Below are 23,161 nucleotides of genomic sequence, written 5' to 3'. Positions count from 1 at the left end.
TTGCTGAAAGCTGAAAAATCAATGACTGTACAAAGCTCTTACTGCCTGTCGAGAGTGTTCTGTGCAGGCGCAATTAGACATCTGAGTCCGAAGGGACCAGTTTCCAGGTACTTCACCAAGAGTTCCCAGGGCACTGCCCAGAGTAACTGTTTACGCTGGTGCCCTGTTGTCTCATCGAAATACAAGGAGGCACAGCAGTCTTTACATATGGAGGAAAATGCCCCTGGGGTGCAGAGAAGTTTTTTGCCCAAACCATGGTTGTTTCCTGTCTGGTCTTGACCACCAGAGTTTTAGTCCACCTGGGATGGAAAGGCGGTCCTCATTGGAAGATATGAACTACAGAAAGAAAGGACAAACCAACAAGAAGAGGGAATGGATCATTTTATTGGTCTCGAGCTAGCAGCGCCATAGGATGGTTGCTTCAAGGATTGCAATAGATGTATTAATGCGCACACAGAGAGCACAAGACTTTGACAGGTAACAACAAATGTAACGGACAGTGTGAGGGGAAAGCACAGCTAACCCCATCCAAATAGAGAACAAACTGTAATGCAAAAAATGTGACAGTTCAGAGGTAGAGGGCAAGTGAAGGGAGTGGGACTTTTGTCTAGCACTTTGAAGAAGACAAGCGTTCAAGCAGACAACTGGAAGAGGTCCACAGATGTTTGTATATAAGAGAAAGGTGCAACGATAACTATTTTGGGGTACTGAGTCAAAGAGGAAAAATGATATTCATTATATATACACAAAAACATAAAGCCAAGAGTAAAGTGGAGAATGCAAGATACAGCAAGCACATTGTTACAACAAAAAATATAGATACGACAGCAACTATAACCCCAAGACAAGGGAGAAGTAAACCTGGGAGTCTTTACTCTCAGATGGAATTTGATGGTTTTTAGCCTTGAAAGACTGACCTTTCGGCATATAAAACTAGTTCAGCTAAGAGGGTATGTGCTTCAGCAGGCAACATGTTTAGAAACCCTGAGGAGATGGTCTTTTGATTGTATTTAAGGCATGATTTTAACAGCACGAAAAAGAAATAATGCCAGCAGCGGATGCAATGAAGGTTTGATCCAGGCAACACAGATTGGTTCCAGTCCAAGGTACTTATACACACAATGATGTGCATCTCAGCTTCTTTTTCTACGACTTGTACAGTGTATCCTTCGTAGTGGCCGGTTCCAACTCTTCTTCAGATACAGAGGATGCATATGCTCATTTTCCACCTCAGATAGTTTTCTGACTATTGCCAAGTCTCCATTATTTCTGATTGTGCTGTAGGTGATCGGCTGTGGGAGTGCTTACTGGCAGTTTTCCACTGATGGCAAAGAGTATTTATTTCATGCGACTAGCACAAGTATTGGCTTCGTGCTCAGAGGGGAAGATAGTGTTGCAGGTAATTCTCTCTCGAAGGATGGACCAGTTAGGCAGGTTGGTCCTCCACTGCCACCCATTTCTGCAAATTATGAGGAGATATTTCCAGCTAATGTTCTGTAGCAGGTGGGGTTGGGCGTTTGTGCTTCTTAGGTGGACACAACTGATTCACAAAGTCACCTATCAGATTAGGGTTGTAGAAATGGAAGGAGACTTTGAGAAAGCGGCTTGGAACGGTGAAGAAATCCTGCCTATGGGAACACTTAACTCAGTTGTGGTTTCAAAGCCATGTGGCACATGCAGCAGCCCCACCCCACATAGATAGAACAATTGCTACATTCAGTCCAGGACGGGAAGGCTCATGTGAACAGAAACCTCATAGGAAGGAGCAGTTACACCTCTGGGATGGAGTGATCCATTGAGGATTTCAACAGGCTTGATGACATCCTAAAAGAAAATTAGGAGAGAAATATAATCGTTGAAAGTTACTCATTAAGCAAATGATCAACTGGGCACCTCCTGCAAAATGGAAAGGCTAGCTTCCCTGATCACTTTGCAAAAAAGTATTCTTGAAGCCTTTTGTGACCACATACGAAAATTACACCAATTATCTTAAATAAGTGAACAGCAAGTTGCAAGGGTGGTGAAAGGTGGCACCATAACGGCAGTCTTAAACTCGGCACGAATGTCTTCTCATTTCTCACCTTAGTGGGCCAAGGACAGCATCCTGCGAAGAAGTGGCTTCCCACCATCTCCCTTTTGAATTCCACCCCCATATCTGTACATTGCCTACGCTTACCTCCTCTGTATCTCCCTCCCCCTACTGAGAATCCTCCATGTCACTTTACTATATCTCCTTTTGGAATCTTCTGCCCTCTCTGCATTAAATACCCCATATGCATCCCACTTTCCGCTGCAATTTCTTCTTGCGCTGTCCCTGGATCTGCCTTCCCTTGCCAACCTAAGCACAAATCTCTGAGTATCTCACTCCTGTCTCCCCAAACCCAGTATCTCCTCTAAGATGCTTTGCCAGAAGCCCCTCCTTCCACCCCCCTCCCCCACACACACACACCCAAGTCTCCAACCATCTGCTCACCTTTTCACCATGTGCTCATAGATCACGCAGGGAATGATGGTGACAGTGATGACGTCTCCGGCGGTGGTCAGAATATCTGCTACCTGACTGTCCTGCAAAGAATGAGAATCAGAGACCATGAGTGCATCAGACATGCAGAGAACTCCTAGTGTAATGCAACGATAAGCGTTCTTTGTTGGATTCACAAATGAGGTCCTACATTTTACATATTAAATTAGGATGAATAGAACTCACAAATACTAAGGCCACAATTTGTTAAACCATCCAGGAACACAATAAAATAGTGCAGGCATACACTATACTAAACATTGACATCAGCCACAACATCACTTTAGAGGAAAGGGCTTTTGGTTGGATTATTGCAAAAATGTCGATTTCAGTTTTAGAATAATTAAGACAACACAAGAATGGCTGTATTAAGCTCCTCTATACACGGAAACAAGATTATGCACAATGTGTAGACAACAACATGGACATTTGTCTGAGATACGCTTGTATGTCTCTGTGATGCGTTTTTCGGGGGGTAATGGAGCAGTCAGTGGTCACTGAGCATTATCCACGCTGAGTGCTGTCATTTATCACTGCGATCCCACTGAGAGAAGTACAAGTGGACGCCAAAGTGATCCCAAAGTTCCTTCTTTCGTGCATTTGATTCTCCAATGGTGTCAGGAATTATGCCAAACTCTCAATCAGACTTTTATATTTTTAACTTTCTTCCTTATAAATAAAAGGCCAGCTGTTTTAAAACATAAAAATCTGGCTGTCCTAGTAACTAACATTAATCCTCCCGACTGCACCAAGATCAGAAAAAAGGGCCTCCCACTTCCTTAGCTACATTTTTAAAAATCATAGCGACTGAACAATTTGTATTCATATTTTTACATTTACACTATTACTTAACTTTTCAGCTAACATACACGTTGGATGTGCTTCTATACATCTCTAGTTCCTTCAAGAGACACAATTAAAGTACGAGTGATACACAGCACCATGAAATGGAATTTAAAGCGGATAATCCACTGAGGCATCTCTCGCTCGTTACCCATCCTCATTATATATATATCCGCCCTTTATATTTAGGTTGCTTTAGGGTTACTAAATCATGTTGACCACAATGATGAAGATAGCTGCCGTGGGTCTGTGGTCAAACGAGTAGTGTCTCTAAGTGGCATCATGCAAGGAAATACTGAGGCACTTGTGACTCTGTCCTTCTCTTCAGACATGACATTTATGTTGAGATACTCGTACCAGGATGAATTGTACTAGTGTCTTGGTCTTAGTGTCATTGTAACAAATCTCACTGGGTGAAGTTAGTACGCATTTTGTCCGTACTGTCAGATTTTATCAGTAGCAATGCAAAGATTAAGAGGAACCCTGCCAACAAGTGAAAACAAACAAATGTGTGCCCACACAGACAAACGTGCAAACAACCTTGTGCACACAAATGCACATACTTGTGACTCCCCACTCAGCCGTGCATATTCAAAGACGCTAGGCTTACCTTGAGTCCAATCACATTCTGGCCATTCACTTCACAAAGGTAATGGTTGGTCAGAAGCCCGTTCCTCGCGGCAGAACTGTCTTTAACGATGGAAGTGATCTTCCCCTTCTTATAGATGAAACCAACATGTCCTGTGCTGTCTTTGTGCATGGTGATGGTTCGCTGGAAAGGTCTGTGTGAGAAAAGAGGAGTTAGTGCCATATTGACAATGGAGCCTGAGACATGCAAGGCGCAGTCTGAGGTAGGCGATGCACTGCAAAATTATCCCTGCCCAGGAGATGACTGACTCCACCCAAAACTAGGAATGTTGGACATCCTTCAGACTGCCAATGTGTAGTCTGAAGTGCAGAATTAGCAGTGTACCATATGGCCTTGGCTGTGTTGTCCAACAATGCTAGTGACTATAGTCTGATTGACCGGGCACAGAATGAGAAAGGGTAGGCCTGGTGGATTTGCGAAAGCAAGGCTCTAGAACAGCCAAGGTATCTCATTATCCCTGCCCAAGAGAGGGACTGATGGCACTCAAAACTGGGAATGATGGACATCCCTCAGGCTGCCAATGTCTAGCCTTAAGTTCAGAATTAGCAGTCTACCATATGGCCTAGGCTGTGCTGTCCAACAATGCACATATGATGATAGTCTCATTACACCAGGCACTGAATGAAAAAGGGTTAGCATGGTGGGTTAGTGAAAACAAGGCTCCAGGACAGGCCAAAGTATCTATTTGTACCAAGGAACAAAACTTAACTGTTTGGCTATACGGTGCTATTAATGCATTGAACCAATGGTGCCTGGCACTGAAGCTCACTATATGGGCAAAAAGCGTGGGTGTGTTCTCATCACCCAGACAAAATGGCAATCACAACTGGTGATAAGGCCCAGTCACCCAGAAACCTACATGTGTGCTACTTTAATCTTTCAGGTTGGTCATCCTGAAGCTTCAACCCAACAGCCATGCGCGCGCACACACGTAAATATTATGGATAACGGATATATTTTATTGAAGATTTGCAACAACTGAATGTTAGAATTTCCCATTGGTCACTCTAATCGGTCTTCTGCTCACCTGTCTCGTACAATCATGTTGATCCGATCCTGCGATGCCTTCTTCAAAGCCTTGTGGGCCTTGTCTGAGCTCCAGCCAGCACAGTCCTGCCCGTCAATCTGCAGAACCTGGTCTCCAAAACGCAGACCAACGAGGGATGCAGGAGAATTGGCCTGGACTAACTGGACAAATATACCCTGTGAGAAAAAGAAGCACAACACTATGATACTCCTCCATAATCAGAAGGGAAAATACAGCTGATATTTTCCTCTTTCTTTTATTACTGCAGTATCAATTTTGTCTGTCACATGGCACCATCTACCTTCCTACAGTCCACCTGTTCAACTGTCTTATGGTAGAAGTATTCAGGGGCATATTTATAATGCCCTATCACCACCTTCTGCCACATTAATATAATTATTTTTTACGTTAAGGTGGCCCAATGAGGCCGAAATCGCCACGCCCTATTTACAGGGTGGCACAATGCATGCATTGTGCCACTCTGTACCCTTTGCACTACATTATGCGTGCACCAGGCATGATGTATGCAAAGCGGGGGCGTCCCCCCCGTTTGAGGAGCCGGAAAAATGGCGTAAGGAAATCTATGAGATTTCCTTGCACCATTTTATGGCACTTTTTAACGCCTGCTCTTCCATTCTTTAGAATGGGGCTGTATGTGCTCTGCAGGAGCAGTGTCAATATTCTGGCGCTACTCCTGTGGAGTACATCAATAATGTCATGAGTAATGATGCTATTGCCCACTACCCTGGGCCTTATTTCAAATACGACACATATGGTGGGTAGGGGGGTGCTAAGGGGCGCAGGGAAAGTGGCGCTGCACTCACCACAGCGCCACTTTCCATAAATCTGCCCCTTAATGCCAAAATAAGCTGCCAAAGGCTGATTAATCGAGTGATTAATGTTGAGTGCATCGATTTTATTTACAGATCACAAACCTAGGTAGAGAGGAGGCAGAGGCAGAACATCAACAGAGTTGTGCCCAGGTGGGGAGATGAAGCTGAGAGGCCTTCATTATTGATTGGTAAAATGTAATTCAAAGCAACTTGTTGTCTGTTCTTCTCGTAATTGTAACAGCGAAGGTGGTCCCACGATGACTTCAGCAATGTAGTTTTATATTCTAGGTAACTGGTGAAGGCATGCATCTGTGTTCTGTTGTGCAGCCATGTTGATAGGTGTGCCGTTTGTTACGGTTTTCTGTGTGATGCAGCATATCTTAAAGATGATGCTAGCTTCGAGAGGTAAGCAATGTAGACTTATCAAGATGAGATGCATACGTATCAGATTTCCTGCAGTCCTTTACTAAGAGGTAAAACTACATGGAGGAGACTGTTTAAGGAGTCAGAGTGGAACCAGGAACATCAGTGACTAGGGTATTGTCGCAGGACAAGTTCGAGAGGATCAGGGTTTGAAAGGTGGTCCTAAAGTTTGCTTTGGGAGATATGAATTTGCATTTCCATAATATTGGAATTGATCATCTGTGTCTCGGCTTTTTTGGCAATGAAGGTTTTTGAAAAGAGGGGGAGTCAATTCTAAAGCCAGGTGTATAATTGACGACTCGCTCTTGAGATTGGCAATGAAAAAGAACTCCACCTAGGGTAAGCTCTTGACATCCATGCTTGGATAATGGAGAGACCATCTTTGAGTCTGTTAATGTGGTGACTATCAGATAGTTGTGTCATCGCTATAGTTGGAAATCTTGATTTCATGGTTGGAGAGAAGACATCTAAGTGGATCCACATTAAGACTGAGAACCACAAGAGAGACAATGAATCCTAGAGAGGTGGTGCAGGAAACTGGTAACTATTGAGATCTCGAGGAGTACAAATGGAAGAGTTGTAAGTAACCAAAGTGGTGTGACACAAACGCACAAGAGAAGTGCAATTGAAGCCCATGTGCACTGAAAGGATATTGATTAGAGCTTAATAGTTTCCAGTGTTGAAGGCTGCTAAAAAAAAAACAAGCAGGTCGAGGAGGCAGTGTTGTCCTGGCCTTCAAAGCGAAGTGCACGGTCCACAACTTGGATGTGGATTGCGAGTGTCTGTGCAGCAAATTGACCTGAAGCCAGGTTATATTGTGTAGAGGGGTCTAATGCGTGTCTGCTCTTGAAATAGGATGGCAACAGCTTTTTAGCTCAATCTTTTTACTGATGGATTGTGATTGATCTGTAGGCTGTTGGATGTGGTTTCCGGGTTAGCTTTCTTCACGAATACGCGGTTTGGCTATGTTTAGAGACTGTCTAGGAAGATACAAGGCAGAAGCTGATTATACTCAATAGAGCTGGGAGCTTTTTTTGCCAGTGAGGTATTCACTGGGTCGATGGCATGACCTTGAGAGTATTAAGGATGTCTGTGACGTTTTCGACTCAGAACATTATAAAATTGAACTAGTTGAACATACTCAATGGTGGGGTGGCGTCACGTTGATTTTATTTGTGAAGTTGCTTGGTGGTCTTGATTTGATTTAAATATTCTATGAGTAACTTGTAGTTGGTGCTTGCATTTATCTGTTGAGTATGGTAATAGTGGATCTGGCAGAGGGATGAGGCCTTGTCTGAAGGCTCTGAACAGGGCATCATCTTAGAGGACAGGACGCGTTTGTGGTGGCCGAAAGGCCATTCTTCATTTGGTGAAAAATCCATCATGGAGCACACCAACCTGAGAATCCCAGGCTGCGGAATGGCCATTTTGGAGAATTACTAAAATAAATAAAACACACTTATGTGATTTCCAAACAAATTTTGTTGAAGAAAAAAAGAAACACAAACATCGAATCCCAACGCTGAATTAAAAATGTGTTTTTTTTTATTTTATTTTTTACATGCAGTTCTTGTAACTCCCAACTGCTATGATCGTAGGCAAATTACATTTTGTTTTGACGGTGAAAAACGTTAAAGGAACAAGGAAAACATTCTATTATAAAAGTAGTGTGGTTGCCTGCTCTACACCTCTACCTCCGCCAGAGCTGCACAGAACCCATGTGCCTGGAAAAGGAGGTGGGAGGTCGTGCACGTTTGGAAAGATATAAAAAGTTAAGGAAGAACACAGGAAAACCGCTCTAAGGTTGGAGCGAGGAAACCGAAAGGGACCGTGGGCAGGGTATGAGTGCAGCGATGGCAGGAAAGGTACTCAAAACGTGGAGGACTGACAGGGAGTAGAATGGTGAGGCAAAGCGGCATGGTAGAGGCGTGGGGGGGCACAATGACCCTCACCAAAACACCTGTCAGTGCCCTTGGTCGTGGGGGTGCTGGATTGGGTGAAAGAGGAAAAAAACCACCACCACCACCACACAAAGCAGTAAGAAACGAATTGCATCCAACTTGGCAGCACAAAATACCAATTTTCACGACGAAGGGCATTTACTAGGCTGTCTTCAGCAGCCTGGTAAATACTGATTTTGAAACATTAGGAGGCTTTCACTAGGTTCGTTTCTCAGGTTCCACATAAACCAGGTAGAAGTAAAATAGTCAGTAACAGTTTAAGCTATGCTTTCTCACTGCTAATGGTTTCATTTATTGAAATTACAATCGACACATTTCTAGTTTATGGTGCCCCTACGAGGCACCTTCAGTTATTTCGTTATATTAGTTGTCGCACCTCATGATGCTGATTTGTTCATTACTTGGCATCAAATTTACCAACAGTGCGTGCGCCTCGAAAACAAAAACAAAATATACGTGCCTAACCTATCTAATTTCGCTCTTTCGATAGATATACACACACACAAACATAATTTAATGACTGATTTCCTTAGAAAGTCGATTTGAGCAAAAATGGTAAACATTTCCACACTTCTAGGTCATGGGTACCAAGACACTTTTTATAATATAATTATAAAACATTAGCTTTGTTTCCTTATAATTATACCTCAGTCACTTCTGCTGACCATTACTGTTCACTTTACACTTATATACTTCTTTTGGAAGACAACATATAGGCATGCCGCTGGTATCCTCTGTAATTTTTGTGTTTTATTCAAATGCATTTCACCGCCGGCACTACAGGCAGAAAACGCCCCCAGAAAGAAGTAGCTGATCTCTCGCAGTTGCTTTAAGATTACTCTCGATGTTTACTGTGTGCACTCTAGCCACATAAAACTCATGAATAAAGTGTTTGCACACAATCATGCAAGGCTTTGCCAGCCAGCGTTACTGTATACCACAAATTATTGTAGGCTCATCTGTATGCAATGCATTACTGGGATAATTAGATGGAGGTTGTCATAGGATTAACAGAGCTTGGTCTGTTCTCCTTTGTGCATGTAAGGACTGATTAATAACTGTATCTCAAAATGGTTGTTAACTATATCATCTTAGTAGACTGTTACAAAGATCCCCGACCTGACGCTCATCACACCATCATCCCTTCTTATATAACACTTCACTACAGGTATTGCTCCCTCCGAAGGGAACATGTTGGTAGAGTGCTGGTTTCCAGGTTCAATTGGGGCCTTCTTTGAAGCTCTTAGCACTGTCCTCGAATCATGAGGACACACCACTTCACCTCTCGTTCTCACAATGAATCTGACCCTCAATAATCAAATCAGGCTTACTTTATGCATGCAGCCTCTCCTTGATCACGGAGTGCTCAACAAAAGCACCAGAGCCAGGCACAACCAGGGAAAACCTCTGGATCTTACACTACTTTCAAATACCTTTATACACTCCCTTTTTACAATCGCCCCCCACCAACGTTGACCCCACCATGAAACGAAACTTGATAAATATTCCACATGCCATACCCTTCATTGTGACTGCTGCAACAGCTATGAGAAAATTCTCATCATCTTTCAGTATTCCTAGATCAGAAACACAATGCTTTCACACCTTTACAATTAAACAATCCAACCAAACCACGAAACGTTTTAAACACCCACTATTCCTCTGTTCACTCCCTACACCCCCAAACATTTTCATTCTCACAACCCTTTGTTCACAACCTCCATACACTCATTGAAACTTCAGTGCATGCACTTCTAATTGCTGCAAAAATAAGACCTCTGGAAGCGTAAAAGTGTAACAAGCCCTGGAATAACTATCTGTGCCCCCCGAGATGCCTTATCAGTCTCATCACCACCACAACTGATATGCACAATAAAAAGCCGACTCTACCTGCCACGCTTAACTGTCACACTATCTTCTCTCTACGTATGTATCCTAACTATCAGGTAAAATTAACACTATCAGTATCAGACGAACGTTGAGACATTACTCACAGCTCCATCATACCCTCTACTTCCCCACGGCATCCCATCTACACTCTGCTAGGCTCTCCAAGTTTATTACTGCATCACCCATAGAGTTTATCCCAATACTCACATCTGCTAACCCGCTATCTGGCCTTTTCATGTCCTAAAAAATATCAGACGCCTGGCTTTCACTTCCAAGGTACTGCTCTGTCTGCTAAATCACTCAACTAATTTGGCTTCCTAACCTTGTATCCTGACCGCCCTCCTCTACTACCCGTCTTAAACAAACCCACTCAAGGCCTTTCTGGCTCTGCCTTTAAAGGTTTTTCCTCTTAACCTTTTAACTAGACGCCCTCGGTTGACATCCAAACATTGCCCTCCTGCACAACCGCTAAGGCTTCTTAGGCTCCTGTTTTTCTTTTGGACACATCCTCCCTTGGTATATGAATATGCAGACAACACCCAGATCTTTTTCTCATTCTCAGCTTTCTCACTTCTCCAGTCATTCATATCTGACTGTCCTGCTACCTTTTGCTGCTCGTCTAAATCTGAGGTCCTGTGTTTCTCTTTTTTCCACGTTATAAATATATGTTCGATGGCATCTGTCGCTGTAGATACACATGGTATGCATGAGCTCGCCATCTGGTGTTGGGTCGGAGTGTTACAAGTTGTTTTTCTTCGAAGAAGTGTTTTCGAGTCACGGGACCGAGTGACTCCACCTTCTGTGCTCATTGCGCATGGGCGTCGACTCCATCTTCGATTGTTTTCTTTCCGCCATCGGGTTCGGACGTGTTCATGTCGCTCCGAGTTTCGGAACGGAAAGATAGCTGAAGACGGAAGATTTTCGACGGTATCGTTGCGATCCGGTTAGAGATAGACACATACGACGACGCGTTGAACATCGAAGCGCTTCGGTGCCCTTCGGGGTAGATTTCGGCACCCCGTCGGGGCCTAGTCGGCCCGACCGCGTGGAGGACAACGCCGATGGATCGGACCCCGTTTCGATTCTGCCCCGAATGCCACAACAAATATCCTTATACGGACCTGCACTCGGTCTGTAATCTGTGCCTGTCACCCGAGCACAGTGAAGAATCCTGCGAGGCCTGTCGGGCGTTCCGGTCCCGAAAAACTCTGCGCGACCGTCGAGCGAGAAGACTGCAGATGGCGTCCACGCCAAAAGAGCGTCGACAGTTCGAGACAGAAGAAGAACAGGAGGAATCCTTTTCCATCCAGGATTCAGACTCCGACGAGCTACACTCTACAAGAACTGTGAGTAAGACGTCGAGATCAAACCTTAAAAAAGGAAAGAAGGCCCAGGGGACGCCACTGCCAACCGGCCATGGCTCCACCCAAATTCTCGGTGACCAACAATCGGCACCGAAAAAGGCCCTTTCAGTGTCGAGATCGTCCGACTTCGGTCGAGACACCGGCACGCAGCCTCCTCGGGACCGAGAGAGTGCTAAACAGAAGCATCGACACCGAGAGTTCGGTGTCGACACCGATCGACGCCGAGACAGTGGCGCCGAAGACCATAGAGGCCAAGAATTTTCGGCACAGAAAAAGAGGAAGGTTACCTCGGAGCCGAAAAAACAATCGACAGGGCTTTCGGAGCCGAAAAAAGCGACATCAGACCCTGTTTCTGGCTCCTATACCGAAGAGCATTCTATGTCTTCTCAAATGAAGAAACATAGATTTGAACAAGAACTGCAATCCACTGACGTGGATCACACGCAAAAGCGTATCTTTATTCAGCAGGGGACTGGGAAGATCAGTACCCTTCCACCTGTCAAACGAAAGAGAACGCTTCAGTTTACTCCTCAGCAACAAACAACACAAAAGGTAACACCTCCTCCCTCGCCTCCACCTGTAACTCCGGCTTCGCCAACTTACACCCCGTCACATTCGCCAGCTCACACCGCCATGAGCCACGACGACCAAGATCAGGATGCGTGGGACTTGTACGACGCACCAGTGTCTGATAACAGCCCAGACACATACCCAACTAGGCCATCACCACCGGAAGACAGCACAGCCTACTCACAAGTGGTGGCTAGAGCAGCTCTATTCCATAATGTGGAACTACACTCGGAACAAGTAGAGGATGATTTTTTATTTAACACCCTCTCCTCAACCCACAGCTCCTACCAAAGCCTGCCGATGCTCCCAGGCATGCTACGCCATGCAAAGGACATTTTCAAGGAGCCAGTTAAAAGTAGGGCAGTGACGCCTAGGGTGGACAAAAAGTATAAGGCGCCTCCTACGGACCCTGTCTTCATCACCTCTCAGCTGCCACCAGACTCTGTGGTGGTAGGGGCTGCCAGAAAACGGGCAAACTCACACACTTCTGGGGATGCACCTCCCCCAGATAAAGAAAGTAGGAAGTTCGATGCAGCCGGGAAGAGGGTTGCTGTCCAAGCAGCAAACCAGTGGCGCATCGCAAATTCACAAGCGCTGCTAGCGCGATACGACAGAGCCCACTGGGATGAGATGCAGCATCTCATTGAACATCTCCCAAAAGATCTGCAAAAAAGAGCAAAACAGGTTGTTGAGGAGGGTCAAAACATTTCCAACAATCAAATACGCTCCTCCATGGATGCAGCAGACACGGCCGCAAGAACCATTAATACGTCGGTTACCATCCGTAGGCACGCATGGCTCAGAACGTCTGGATTCAAGCCAGAAATTCAGCAGGCAGTGCTTAACATGCCAGTAAACGAGAAACTTCTGTTCGGTCCGGAGGTCGACACAGCTATAGAAAAGCTCAAGAAGGACACTGACACTGCCAAGGCCATGGGCGCACTCTACTCCCCGCAGAGCAGAGGATCTTATAACACCTTCCGCAAAACACCTTTTAGAGGAGGGTTTCGGGGTCAGGCCACACAAGCTAGCACCTCACAGTCCGCACCGCCCACCTACCAGGGACAGTACAGAGGGGGTTTTCGGGGCCAGTATAGAGGGGGGCAATTTCCTAGGAATAGAGGAAGATTTCAAAGCCCCAAAACCACTACCAACAAGCAGTGACTCACACGTCACTCACCCCTCCCACACAACACCAGTGGGGGGGAGGATACATCAATATTACGAAGCATGGGACAAAATAACTACAGATACATGGGTCCTAGCAATTATCCAACATGGTTATTGCATAGAATTCATGCAATTCCCTCCAGACATACCACCAAAATCACAAAATTTATCAAAATACCATTCACAACTTCTAGAGATAGAAGTTCAAGCACTACTGCAAAAAGATGCAATAGAATTAGTACCAAGCACACAAATAAACACAGGAGTTTATTCACTGTACTTCTTGATACCAAAAAAGGACGAAACACTGAGACCAATTCTAGACCTCAGGGTAGTAAACACATTCATCAAATCAGACCACTTTCACATGGTCACACTACAAGAAGTGTTACCATTGCTCAGAAAACACGACTACATGACAACCCTAGACCTCAAGGACGCATATTTCCATATACCAATCCATCAATCACACAGGAAATATCTAAGGTTTGTATTCAAAGGAATACATTACCAATTCAAAGTACTGCCTTTTGGTTTAACAACCGCTCCAAGAGTATTCACAAAGTGCCTAGCAGTAGTCGCTGCACACATCAGAAGGCAGCAAATACATGTGTTCCCGTATCTAGACGACTGGCTAATCAAAACCAGTTCGCTCACACAATGCTCAAACCACACAAATCAAGTCATACAAACCCTCTACAATTTAGGGTTCACCGTCAACTTTGCAAAATCAAACATTCTGCCAAGCAAAGTACAGCAATATCTAGGAGCCATAATAGACACGACAAAAGGAGTAGCAACGCCAACTCCACAAAGGATCCACAATTTCAACAGGGTCATTCAACACATGTCTCCAAACCAAACAATACAAGCAAGAACAATACTACAGCTCCTAGGCATGATGTCCTCATGCATAGCCATTGTCCCAAACGCAAGACTGCACATGAGGCCCTTACAACAGTGCCTAGCCTCACAGTGGTCTCAAGCACAGGGTCACCTTCTAGATCTGGTGTTGCTAGACCGCCAAACTTACCTATCGCTTCTATGGTGGAACAGTATAAATTTAAACATAGGGCGGCCTTTCCAAGACCCAGTGCCACAGTACGTAATAACAACAGATGCTTCCATGACAGGGTGGGGAGCACATCTCAATCAACACAACATAAGAGGACAATGGAACATACATCAAACAAAACTGCATATAAATCATCTAGAATTATTAGCAGTTTTTCAAGCACTAAAAGCTTTCCAACCAATCATAACCCACAAATACATCCTTGTCAAAACAGACAACATGACAACGATGTATTATCTAAACAAACAAGGAGGAACACATTCAACGCAGTTAAGCTTGTTAGCTCAAAAAATATGGAAGTGGGCAATCCACCATCAAATTGGTCTAATAGCACAGTTTATTCCGGGGATCCAGAATCAGCTGGCAGACAATCTCTCTCGAGATCACCAGCAAGTCCACGAATGGGAAATCCACCCACAAATTCTGAACACCTACTTCACACTCTGGGGAACACCACAAATAGACTTATTTGCAACAAAAGAGAACGCAAAATGCCAAAACTTCGCGTCCAGATACCCACACAAGCAATCCCAAGGCAATGCCCTATGGATGAACTGGTCAGGAATATTTGCTTACGCTTTTCCTCCTCTCCCTCTCCTTCCTTACCTAGTAAACAAATTGAGTCAAAACAAACTCAAACTCATTTTAATAGCACCAACGTGGGCAAGACAACCCTGGTACACAACACTGCTAGATCTGTCTGTAGTACCACACATCAAACTGCCCAACAAACCAGATCTGTTAACGCAACACAACCAACAGATCAGACACCCGGACCCAGCATCGCTGAATCTAGCAATCTGGCTCCTGAAATCCTAGAATTCGGACACTTACAACTTAGCCAAGAGTGTATGGAAGTCATAAAGCAGGCCAGAAGGCCATCCACTAGACACTGCTACGCAAGTAAGTGGAAAAGATTTGTTTGTTACTGCCATCATAATCAGATACAACCACTAGAGGCAACTCCAAAACATATAGTAGATTACTTGCTCCATTTACAAAAAGCAAAGCTAGCCTTCTCTTCTATTAAAATACACCTTGCAGCAATATCTGCATACCTGCAAACTACATATTCAACTTCCTTGTATAGGATACCAGTTATCAAAGCATTCATAGAAGGGCTTAAAAGAATTATACCACCAAGAACACCACCTGTTCCTTCATGGAACCTAAACGTGGTTCTAACAAGACTCATGGGCCCACCCTTCGAACCCATGCACTCTTGCGGAATACAATTCCTCACCTGGAAAGTTGCCTTTCTCATCGCCATTACATCTCTAAGAAGAGTAAGTGAAATTCAAGCGTTCACAACACAAGAGCCTTTTATACAAATACATAAAAATAAGGTCGTCCTACGACCTAATCCAAAATTTTTACCAAAAGTTATTTCTCCATTCCATCTAAATCAAACGGTAGAATTACCAGTATTCTTCCCACAGCCAGATTCTGTGGCTGAAAGAGCACTACATACATTAGATGTCAAAAGAGCATTAATGTACTACATTGACAGAACGAAGAACATCAGAAAAACTAAACAGCTATTTATTGCATTCCAAAAACCTCATGCAGGTAACCCAATATCAAAACAAGGTATAGCCAGATGGATAGTTAAATGCATCCAAATCTGCTACCTTAAAGCAAAAAGACAACTGCCCATTACTCCCAGGGCACATTCAACAAGGAAAAAAGGTGCTTCAATGGCCTTTTTAGGAAACATCCCAATGCAAGAAATATGTAAGGCAGCCACTTGGTCTACGCCTCACACATTCACCAAACACTACTGTATAGATGTGCTATCCGCACAACAAGCTACAGTAGGTCAAGCTGTATTAAGAACTCTATTTCAGACAACTTCTACTCCTACAGGCTAAACCACCGCTTATGGGGAACTAACTGCTTACTAGTCTATGCATACCATGTGTATCTACAGCGACAGATGCCATCGAACTGAAAATGTCACTTACCCAGTGTACATCTGTTCGTGGCATCAGTCGCTGAGATTCACATGGACCCACCCACCTCCCCGGAAGCCTGTAGCAGTTCAGAAGTTACCTTCAATTTTGTACATTTGTATATATATTACTTAATCCTTTAATAGGTACATACTTACATTTTTCATTGCGCGGGCACTATTACTATAGTACAACTCCTACCTCACCCTCTGCGGGGAAAACAATCGAAGATGGAGTCGACGCCCATGCGCAATGAGCACAGAAGGTGGAGTCACTCGGTCCCGTGACTCGAAAACACTTCTTCGAAGAAAAACAACTTGTAACACTCCGACCCAACACCAGATGGCGAGCTCATGCATACCATGTGAATCTCAGCGACTGATGCCACGAACAGATGTACACTGGGTAAGTGACATTTTCATTCTAGCTCAATCTCTGCACCCCCCCCCCCCCCTCACCCTCCGACTTTTCACCCATCAGCGAGAAACCTGGCCATTTTTTTCAGTCACAATCTGAGCGTAGAATCCTTCACCATACAGACTACCGCAGCGAGGTATTGGGAAGAAATGAAAATGTCACTTACCCAGTGTACATCTGTTCGTGGCATCAGTCGCAGTAGATTCGCATGTTTTGCAATAGCTCGCCATCTGGTGTTGGGCCGGAGTGTTACAAGTTGTTTTTCTTCGAAGAAGTCTTTCGAGTCACGGGACCGAGTGACTCCTCCTTTTGTCTCCATTGCGCATGGGCGTCGACTCCATCTTCGATTGTTTTTCCCCGCAGAGGGTGAGGTAGGAGTTGAATTGTAGTAATAGTGCCCATGCAATGGAGTGACTAAGTATGCACCTATTTAAGGTTGAGATGATACATATATAAATAATTGAAGGTAACTTCCAAACTGCTACAGGCTCCCGGGGAGGCGGGTGGGCACATGCGAATCTACTGCGACTGATGCCACGAACAGATGTACACTGGGTAAGTGACATTTTCAGTTCGATGGCATCTGTCGCTGTAGATACGCATGTTTTGCATAGAGTAGTAAGCAGTTATCTCCCCAAAAGCGGTGGATCAGCCTGTAGGAGTGGAAGTAGTCTGAAATAATGTTCTTAATACGGCTTGACCTACTGTGGCTTGTTGTGCGGATAACACGTCTACACAGTAGTGCTTGGTGAATGTGTGAGGCGTAGACCATGTGGCTGCCTTACATATTTCTTGCATTGGGATGTTTCCTAGAAAGGCCATGGTAGCACCTTTCTTTCTGGTTGAGTGTGCCCTTGGTGTAATGGGCAGCTGTCGTTTAGCTTTAAGGTAGCAGATTTGGATGCATTTAACTATCCATCTGGCTATACCTTGTTTTGATATTGGGTTTCCTGCATGAGGTTTTTGAAATGCAATAAATAGTTGTTTAGTCTTTCTGATGTTTTTTGTTCTGTCAATGTAATACATCAATGCTCTTTTGACATCTAATGTATGTAGTGCCCTTTCAGCTACGGTATCTGGCTGTGGAAAGAACACTGGAAGTTCCACTGTTTGATTTAGATGGAACGGTGAAATAACCTTTGGCAAAAATTTAGGATTGGTCCTTAGGACGACCTTATTCTTGTGTAGTTGTATAAAAGGTTCCTGTATTGTAAACGCCTGAATCTCGCTTACTCTTCTTAGGGAAGTAATGGCGATGAGAAATGCCACCTTCCAGGTTAGGAACTGTATGTCGCAGGAGTGCATGGGTTCAAAAGGTGGACCCATAAGTCTAGTTAGGACAACATTTAGGTTCCATGAAGGAACAGGTGGTGTTCTTGGTGGTATAATTCTCCTAAGGCCCTCCATGAATGCTTTAATGACTGGTATCTTATATAGGGAAGTTGAATAGGTAGTCTGCAGATATGCAGATATTGCTGCAAGGTGTATTTTAATGGAAGAGAAAGCCAGGTTAGATTTTTGTAAGTGAAGCAAGTAACCCACTACATGTTCTGGAGTTGTGTGTAATGGTTGTATTTGATTAATATGGCAGTAGCAAACAAACCTCTTCCATTTACTTGCATAGCAGTGCCTGGTGGATGGCCTTCTGGCTTGTTTTATGACTTCCATACATTCTTGGGTAAGTTGTAAGTGCCCGAATTCTAGGATTTCAGGAGCCAGATTGCTAGATTCAGCGATGCTGGATCTGGGTGTCTGATCTTTTGGTTGTGCTGTGTCAACAGATCTGGCCTGTTGGGCAATTTGATGCAGGGTACTACTGATAGGTCTAGCAGCGTTGTGTACCAGGGTTGCCTTGCCCAAGTTGGTGCTATCAATATGAGTTTGAGTTTGCTTTGACTGAGTTTGTTTACCAGGTAAGGAAGGAGAGGGAGAGGAGGAAAAGCGTAAGCAAATATCCCTGACCAGTTCATCCATAGGGCATTGCCTTGGGATTGTTCGTGTGGGTATCTGGATGCGAAGTTTTGGCATTTTGCGTTCTCCCTTGTCGCAAACAAGTCTATCTGAGGTGTTCCCCAGAGTTTGAAATAAGTGTTCAGAATTTGGGGGTGAATTTCCCATTCGTGGACCTGTTGGTGATCTCGAGAGAGATTGTCTGCGAGTTGATTTTGGATCCCTGGTATAAATTGGGCAATTCACAACCAAATTCGCCTAATAGCACAACGCCAAATCTTTTGTGCTAGCAGGCTTAACTGCGTGGAGTGCGTCCCCCCCTGCTTGTTTAGATAATACATTGTTGTCATGTTGTCTGTTTTGACGAGAATGTATTTGTGAACTATTATTGGTTGGAAAGCTTTTAGTGCTTGAAAAACTGCTAGAAGTTCTAGGTGATTTATATGCAGTTTTGTTTGATGTACGTTCCATTGTCCTTGTATGCTGTGTTGATCGAGGTGTGCTCCCCACCCTGTCATGGAAGCATCTGTTGTTATTACGTATTGTGGCACTGGGTCTTGGAAAGGCCGCCCTTTGTTTAAATTTATGTTGTTCCACCATAGAAGCGAGAGGTAAGTTTGGCGGTCTATTAACACCAGATCTAGAAGGTGACCCTGTGCTTGTGACCATTGTGATGCTAGGCACTGTTGTAAGGGCCTCATGTGCAGTCTTGCGTTTGGGACAATGGCTATGCATGAAGACATCATGCCTAGGAGTTGTAGTACCATCTTTGCGTGTATCCTTTGTGTTGGATACATGCGTTGTATGATGGTGTTGAAATTTCGAATTCTTTGTGGACTTGGAGTGGCTACTCCTTTTGATGTGTCTATTATGGCTCCCAGGTATTGTTGTACCTTGCGCGGCAGAATTTTGGATTTTGTGAAATTGACGGTGAACCCTAGTTTGAAGAGGGTTTGTATGATATGATTTGTGTGATTTGAGCACTGTATTAACGAATGGGCCTTGATTAGCCAGTCGTCTAGATATGGGAACACATGTATTTGCTGCCTTCTTATGTGTGCAGCGACTACCGCAAGGCATTTGGTAAAGACTCTTGGTGCGGTTGTTAATCCGAAAGGCAGTACCTTGAATTGGTAATGTATTCCTTTGAATACAAACCTTAGGTATTTCCTGTGCGATGGGTGTATTGGTATATGGAAATAAGCATCCTTGAGGTCTAAAGTTGCCATGTAGTCGTGTAGTTTTAGCAATGGCAATACTTCTTGTAGTGTGACCATGTGAAAGTGGTCTGATTTGATGAGTGTTCACTACTCTGAGGTCTAGGATTGGTCTCAGCGTTTTGTCCTTCTTTGGTATCAGAAAGTACAGTGAGTAAACTCCTGTGTTTATTTGTGTGTTTGGCACTAATTTGATTGCATTCTTTTGCAATAGTGCCTGCACTTCTATCTCCAGGAGATTGGAATGGTGTGTTGTCAAATTTTGTGCTTTTGGTGGTATGTTTGGAGGGAATTGTAGAAATTCTATGCAATAACCATGTTGGATAATTGCTAGAACCCAAGTGTCTGTAGTGATTTCCTCCCATGCTTTGTAATAATGACTTATTCTTCCCCCCACTGGTGTTGTGTGGAGGGGGTGAGTGACATGTGAGTCACTGTTTAGTAGTAGGGGTTTTGGGGCTCTGAAATCTTCCTCTATTTCTAGGGAATTGCCCTCCTCTATATTGTCCCCGAAAACCTCCTCTATACTGTCCCTGGTAACTGGACGGTGTTGCTTGTGAGGTGCTGGCTTGTGTGCTCTGACCCCGAAACCCCCCTCGAAAGGGCGTTTTACGGAATGTGCTGTAATTCCCTCTGCTCTGCGGGGAGTAGAGTGCGCCCATGGCTTTGGCAGTGTCCGTATCTTTTTTGAGTTTCTCAATCGCTGTGTCCACTTCTGGACCGAACAGTTCTTTTTCATTAAAAGGCATATTGAGAACTGCTTGTTGAATCTCTGGTTTAAATCCAGACGTTCGGAGCCATGCATGCCTTCTGATAGTTACAGATGTATTAATTGTCCGTGCAGCTGTATCTGCAGCGTCCATGGAGGAGCGGATCTGGTTGTTGGAAATGGTCTGTCCCTCCTCAACCACTTGTTTTGCCCTATTTTGTAAGTCCTTGGGCAGATGTTCAATGAGATGTTGCATCTCGTCCCAGTGGGCTCTGTCATAGCGCGCAAGTAGTGCCTGGGAGTTCGCGATGCGCCACTGGTTTGCAGCTTGTGCTGCGACTCTTTTACCAGCTGCATCGAACTTGCGGCTTTCTTTATCTGGGGGTGGTGCATCTCCAGATGTGTGAGAGTTGGCCCTTTTCCTAGCTGCTCCTACAACGACAGAGTCTGGTGGCAGCTGTGTAGTGATGAAAACCGGGTCTGTAGGAGGCGCCTTATACTTTTTTTCCACCCTTGGTGTGATTGCCCTACTTTTGACCGGCTCCTTAAAGATTTCTTTCGCGTGCCGGAGCATACCAGGGAGCATAGGCAGGCTTTGGTATGAGCTGTGGGTGGAGGAGAGTGTGTTGAATAAAAAATCATCCTCGACCTGTTCTGAGTGGAGGCTTACGTTGTGAAATTGTGCTGCTCTAGCCACCACTTGAGAATACGCGGTGCTGTCTTCTGGTGGAGATGGCTTCGTAGGGTATGCCTCCGGACTGTTATCTGACACTGGGGCGTCGTATAGGTCCCATGCGTCTTGATCTTGGTCACCCTGGCTTATGGTGGTGTGAGCTGGGGAGTGTGATGGAGTTCGTGCTGGTGAGACGTTAATCACGGGCGGAGGAGAGGGTGGTGGGGTAACTCTTTTCACCACTTTTGGTTGTGGTGTCTGTTCAGTCTGGAACTCCAACCTTCTCTTTCTCCTAATGGGGGGGAAGGGTGCTTATTTTTCCTGTCCCCTGCTGTATGAAGATACGCTTTTGCGTATGGTCCACATCAGTTGCTTGTAGCTCTTCCTCAAACCTATGCTTTTGCATTTGGGAGGTTAGCGAGTGCTCTTCTGTATAAGAGCCTGAAGCTGGGTCGCTTGCAGTTTGTTTCGGCATCGAAACCCTGTCTGCGTGTTTTTTCGGCTCCGAGGTGAATTTTTTCTTTTTCGGGGCCGAAACCTCTCGGCGTCGATCTTCTTCGGTGCCGCTGTCTCGGCGTCGAGCCGTGTACACACCGGCATCTCGGTGTCGAGGCTTGTCTCCAGCACTTTCTCGGTCCCGAGAAGGCTGCGTGCCGGTGTCTCGACCGGAGTCGGACGACCTCAGCACTGTTTGGGCCTTTTTCGGTGCCGACGGTCGGTCACCGAATTTATGGGTGGAGCCATGGCCGGATGGCAGTGGCGTCCCCTGGGCCTTGTAAATGTTTCTCTGTGTGGTTTTCGACGTCTTACTCACGGTTTGTGTATCGTCGAATCCTTCGGAGTCCGATTCTTGGATCGAGAAGGTACCTTCCTCTTCCTGCTCCTCGAACTCTCGGTGGGCTGTCGGCGCGGACGCCATCTGAAGTCTTCTGGCTCGACGGTCTCGGAGTGTCTTTCGGGACCGGAACGCACGACAGGCCTCACAGGTGTCTTCACTGTGCTCAGGTGACAGGCACAGGTTACAGACCAAGTGTTGGTCTGTATAGGGGTATTTATTGTGGCATTTGGGGCAGAAACGGAACGGGGTCCGTTCCATCGGCGTTCTTCAGCACGCGGTCGGGCCGACCAGGCCCCGACGGGGGATCGAAAAACTACCCCGAAGGGCACCGGAGCTCTTCGATCTTCGATGCGGTGTGGAATCTAAGTACGACGATCCCGAACGCAACAATACCGACGAAAATCTTCCGTAATTAGCTAATTTTCCGTTCCGAAACTCGGAGCGACAGGAACACGTCCGAACCCGATGGCGGAAAAAAAACAATCGAAGATGGAGTCGACGCCCATGCGCAATGGAGACAAAAGGAGGAGTCACTCGGTCCCGTGACTCGAAAGACTTCTTCGAAGAAAAATAACTTGTAACACTCCGGCCCAACACCAGATGGCGAGCTATTGCAAAACATGCGTATCTACAGCGACAGATGCCATCGAACATATACTTATGATTAGTCTATATATACACAGTGCAACAAAGCAAGGCACTTACTATTCATTAGTACTCAGCAAAGTGGACTACTGCAATAGTATATTACTCCTTCCCTTTGGACAAAAAGTGTTAAGCTTTATACAAGTACCGTGTACGGTCCTCCCTAGTAGCATGAAGCCTCGTGTTACTGTCACTAGACAGGTTCACTCTCTGCCAACATAAAGGCCTAACCCTTCAACAGCCATCCACGCAACTTCAAACTACCTATTTGATTTCAAACCCTGGTACTATACCTCCTATTGTAACCTACGATCTGCTAGTACATACTTCCTAACTTCAGCCCTCTTCAGTATAGAAGTTCAAATCGACCTTAAGAAACCATTTCTGGCTTCTCAAATGCAATCAAGGATAACTAAAGCACAGTGACATCCAGC

At 45.0% G+C, this 23,161-nt stretch overlaps 1 protein-coding gene across 1 annotated transcript in view; it reads right to left on the bottom strand.

The window, feature by feature from the left end:
- Positions 1-364: 364 nt before the first annotated feature.
- SDCBP2 (syndecan binding protein 2) overlaps positions 365-23,161 on the bottom strand; it is a 48,098-nt gene continuing 25,301 nt past the window's right edge. Inside the window, exons 6-9 of the mRNA XM_069243300.1 lie at positions 5,041-5,216; positions 3,975-4,146; positions 2,474-2,565; positions 365-1,824 (exon numbers count right to left, since the gene is read on the bottom strand). Coding sequence (XP_069099401.1) covers positions 1,770-1,824; positions 2,474-2,565; positions 3,975-4,146; positions 5,041-5,216 — 495 coding nt within the window. The 3' untranslated portion in view covers positions 365-1,769. The remainder of the gene's footprint in view (positions 1,825-2,473; positions 2,566-3,974; positions 4,147-5,040; positions 5,217-23,161) is intronic.

The sequence above is a fragment of the Pleurodeles waltl genome, chromosome 7 (assembly GCF_031143425.1).
Source record: "Pleurodeles waltl isolate 20211129_DDA chromosome 7, aPleWal1.hap1.20221129, whole genome shotgun sequence".
Taxonomy (NCBI): domain Eukaryota; kingdom Metazoa; phylum Chordata; class Amphibia; order Caudata; family Salamandridae; genus Pleurodeles; species Pleurodeles waltl.
This window is presented reverse-complemented; position numbering and strand designations above follow the sequence as displayed.